The following is a 4,686-nucleotide window of genomic DNA, read 5'->3' on the forward strand; positions in this document are numbered from 1 at the left end:
CTGTTGCTCCATTCTACTCAACTGGCAAAACTGAGTTGCACCTGTAATTCAAAGGGCCAGCCTTGTCACATTCTGTATAATATTCAATCTCCCTGAGAACCACATTAAGGGTACACATGTCTGTGGAGTACTCAGCCACTTAAACATTAATTTCATGAGCAGGCTGTTCTGTTGATTAGATCAACTGGAACCCTTGATGTCATAACTGACAGAGTACCAGATAACTTATATACTCATGTGCACTCACATGCATCTAAACCCAAATACACATACACTGTGGGATTCCACACAGTTTCCATTGACCAAATTCATTCATAAGGCATTGTTTGATGTAGAGATATATGAATATTTGTGTAATCTACATGAAATGGTATCAAGAAGAGACACCATTAAAGGAGAAATAACAATTTCTACATTTATAATGCTTTACCAGTTGGCACATTCATCATCATCCATCATTTTGAATCTAAGTTTTGTCCCATTAACAGGCGTGGTTGGATCTACCTCAATGCCATAGCAACTGCCCTCACACCATCTTGCCTGGTTTTGGGTGTCCTCTCTCCTCAAGCCAACCCTCCCAATCTCCTCCTCTACTTGTCCCCTCCACCTTTTCTTCAGTCTACGTTGCTTTTGCTGTCCATTTACCCCAAACTCAAGCACCCTCCTCAGAACATTCTCCTCATCCCTCCTCAACACATGCCCATACCACTGCACGTCATTCACCCTTACCAGCTGTTCCACTGATTCCTCCAACTCCTGCATCCCCATCAAGTCGTCAGTCAAACAGCCTCACACCACACATTTCGCTCACCATTGCTCTCTCAGTCCTCAAAATTGCCATCTCTCTCTCCCTCAAACACCATGTCGCACTCCCATACAGCATTGCAGCTCTCACACAACTCCTATAGAACTTTCCTTTCATCTTCAATGAGAACCTTTTCCCCACATAATAATGCCCCACATTCCCTGAACTTCACTCAGCACACTAAATTTACTTAACAACTGATTGATTATAGACAGAAGATTTATAAGAACCACAATACTTCAGGTAGCTCAAAATAGGCTGGTATTTATGGTGGATTTACTTGGACTGATATTTTCTGACTGATGTTGCTATTTGTGGTGTTCTGATTCATTCAGGAGACTTGTATTATCCATGAAGAAAGAAGAAGCTTGCAGGTGATGTGACACATCTTAGAATTTCCTTGCAAATGAATTTATTTTCTGTGGATATATACTATTGTTATTTTTAGAGAATGTTGTTGTCAAGGAAAGTGAGCTGGCAGAAGCATTAACGCTATAGGGCTAAATGGTTCTTTATGTTTTGAGTTCAAATCCTGCAAAGGTAAACTCAGCCTTTCAACCTTCCATGTCAGTAAAACAAACATCAGTCATACTGAGGTTCATGGTATCAACTTACCATCCCACCTCAAAATTTCTGGCCTTATCTCTAAATGAGAAACCATTATAAGAGGGAGTTGTAGGGCAATGGTGGGGCAAAATGGTTAGAATGTTAGAAAAATGTGCCTCGCAGTATTTCTTTCATCTTTTTAATTTCTGAGCTCATGTTGTTTTTCATCCATTTGGGGGTCAATATAATAAAGTACAACTCAAGTACAAGGGTTGATTTAATCAACAAACCCTTCATGATACGGCAGGGGTAAACCAACATATGCTGTCAGGCTCTGCTGCTGATATTGGGGGTTGTGCTCTATGCCTTGACCTGAGCATTGGATGGGGCTTGCCTCACGAGCTGGGAAATGAATGGAATGCCTGGTGTGTGTCTTGTGGCCACCCCCTCCTAAAAAGAAAATGGAGAGTAGGCCTGGGTATATGTATGTATATGTATAAAAATAACATTTTTGGATTTCTAGTTTAGCAATTTAACTTTATGCATTTGCTTAACCCTTCCGTTATCATATTTCTGGTAAATTGCACTTTCTTTGTTTCATTTGATTTTGAAAATAATTAGGGCTAGGGTTAGGGGTAGAAAATACCTTTACCATGGTTAAAAATGGTATTTGTAACATAATGAACAGGAAATTTTAATGGACATTTTTAATATAGATCACTTTCGTAAGGAAGTTTGTGTCACAGAAGCCATAGAACCAAGGGTAGTGCCAGATGGTTTGGTATCAAAAGGGTTAAGAGGAAATAAACAACATGGTTTTTTTTACCTGTTTTTCTATTATTTTTTTTAGAAAAAATTTCTGTGGAAATGTGATAAGTCTTTGTTTTATGAAAAGTATTGATGTTCTATGAAATGTGTGTTTAAATTAATTTTGTCCTTTTTATTTTTACAGTTCCCACGAGCGACGATCTTGGTTGTACTCCTGAATCCTCTCCTGAGTGAGTAAATGTTTTGATAACTTTTGGGAATTGTATCTGTGATCATCAATCTTCAATGCACCACAGAGACCCTCCATCACATATTATTGTACAATATTATCTCAAAAAACAAAAAAACTGAATATAATGGCGTTTATGTACTCTAACCCTTTAGCATTCAGATTAAATTAATTTTCATGAATTATGTGTCTTAATTATGTAATTATTGAATCAGTTATGCTTATTCCTAATGAAACAGCTGTTGAAAGTACTTAACTGATGATCTATCTGTGAAACTTATGCTTTTCTGCCTTTTATAATAAACACACACACATACTATATATATATATATATATATATATATATATATATATATGTTGTCATTTGTCGCTGTGGCTGTAAACCCTGTGCATTTATTTTCAGAATGACAAAACGGTCATGGTTTGGTGCTCTAATGGGAACAGAGCGAGAAGAACATCACTTTGTTATTGTACGTGACAAACCCTTGAGTCAAGTGAAAGCAGATTTAGTTCATGCTTTCCTTTCAGTAAGTTCAGCGCTTTTTATTTTTGTTAATTACAAAAAAAAAATATAAATAAAACTATTAATTATTTCTCTGTGATTTTATTTGGTTAATTGCTGCAGAAAAATTGTTTGTATCCTTTTCTTATTTTAAAATGATTTTAAACTTGTCTTACTATGTTTACCATATTTCTAATTCTGCTGTACCATGCTAGATATTCTTGTGTTAATTGCTGTTGCATTGTGTGTGTGTAATGTCCATTGATATCTTTTGGGAGACTTGCATGCATGGGTAACTGTTAGTCACTCACAAGAAAAAAAAAGAAAAACTTTGTCAAGCTTGTGCATACAGATGCAGATGTATAACCAGTCTTGACTGATGGCTGCCCCTTACCCCTAATGTTATACTGTGAGAGAGAGAGAGAGATGAAAAAGCAGTTGGTTATCAAAGATATAAATTGAAGTATGCAGCATGAGAACTATAATGTTATGAAGATATGATGTATGTGGACAATGAGGATTAAGAGAAAATATTTTGTGTACTGTTTGTGGAAGGGTTTCTTATTTCTTTACTGCCCACAAGGGGCTACACACAGAGGGGACAAAGAAGGACAGACAAACGGATTAAGTCGATTATATCGACCCCAGTGCGTAACTGGTACTTATCTAATCGACCCCGAAAGGATGAAAGGCAAAGTCGACCTCAGCGGAATTTGAACTCAGAACGTAACGGCAGACGAAATACTGCTAAGCATTTTGTCCGGCGTGCTAACGTTTCTGCCAGCTCGCCGCCTTACCCCAGCTGGACGGGACGCCAGTCCATCAGCGTTACTCATTTTTGCCAGCTGAGTGGACTGGAGCAACATGAAATGAAGTGTTTTGCTCAAGAACACAACGCGTCACCCGGTCCAGGAATCGAAACCACAATCTTATATCATGGTGCTGACACCCTAACCGCTAGGCCACGCGCCTCCAAGGGGTTCTATTATGCTCATTCATTCCTTTGTCTGTTTTTCCATACTAGTGTGAGTTAGACAAATATGTTACTGAGCCATTGTTTTATAGCTGGACGCTCTTCTTGTTTTTTAAGTAAGGGATCCCATTATTCCACTCAACTTCAAATGCATGAAGCCTGCTGATGACTTATTCACAGAGGAAATGTAACCAACCGCATCATTCAAATGTTGTAACTTCCACATAAGTGAGTGGAGATGTAAACAAGCACACAAACGCACACATGTGTATGCATGCATATGTGTGCATACACATACATTTAAATGTATGTGTGTGTGTGTGTGTGTGTATATATATGTGTGTGTATATGTTACATGTGTGTGTATATATACTTGTTGACTGTTTTACTCTTTTATGTATTTTAGCCTAAAGGCTGTGGCCATGCTGGGGCACACACACACACACACACATCAAGCATTTTTCTTTGGATGAAAGGACAAAATATTTCTACCCCAAGTATCATTCGTATTTGCTTTGCGGATATTTGTATATATATTATTGAACCTTGGGAGGGTCATTATGCTGGTAACAATAAACACACACACTGGTTAGGTCCTTTATTGTTATTGTTAGCTAACGGGTTAGTTACTCCGCTAACAAATTTATCGACCAGCCATTTTTTACTAGATTTTCTAACTCGTATGTTAAACACTTTGGTCAAAGAGTCAATCGATAGTTCAAATGTCCATTATTGTTTGTGTTGTCATTTCTTTTTTTTTCTTTTGTCAAATAATTATTTCATTGCACTGTTGCTATCTCTTCAGTGACACACCTCTCGCCTTTCATTTCTTTTGTATATATATATATATATATATATATATA

General features: G+C 37.5%; 1 protein-coding gene across 10 annotated transcripts in view; it reads left to right on the forward strand.

Annotated features, from left to right (window-relative positions):
* LOC106875082 (serine/threonine-protein kinase BRSK2) overlaps positions 1-4,686 on the forward strand; it is a 305,025-nt gene that overhangs the window by 277,119 nt on the left and 23,220 nt on the right. For all 10 annotated transcript variants that reach the window (XM_052971926.1, XM_052971931.1, XM_052971927.1 and 7 more), the window contains 2 exons: positions 2,304-2,349; positions 2,752-2,875. In XM_052971926.1, the coding sequence (XP_052827886.1) occupies positions 2,304-2,349; positions 2,752-2,875 (170 nt within the window). The remainder of the gene's footprint in view (positions 1-2,303; positions 2,350-2,751; positions 2,876-4,686) is intronic.

The sequence above is a fragment of the Octopus bimaculoides genome, chromosome 11 (genome assembly GCF_001194135.2).
Source record: "Octopus bimaculoides isolate UCB-OBI-ISO-001 chromosome 11, ASM119413v2, whole genome shotgun sequence".
Classification (NCBI taxonomy): Eukaryota; Metazoa; Mollusca; class Cephalopoda; order Octopoda; family Octopodidae; genus Octopus; species Octopus bimaculoides.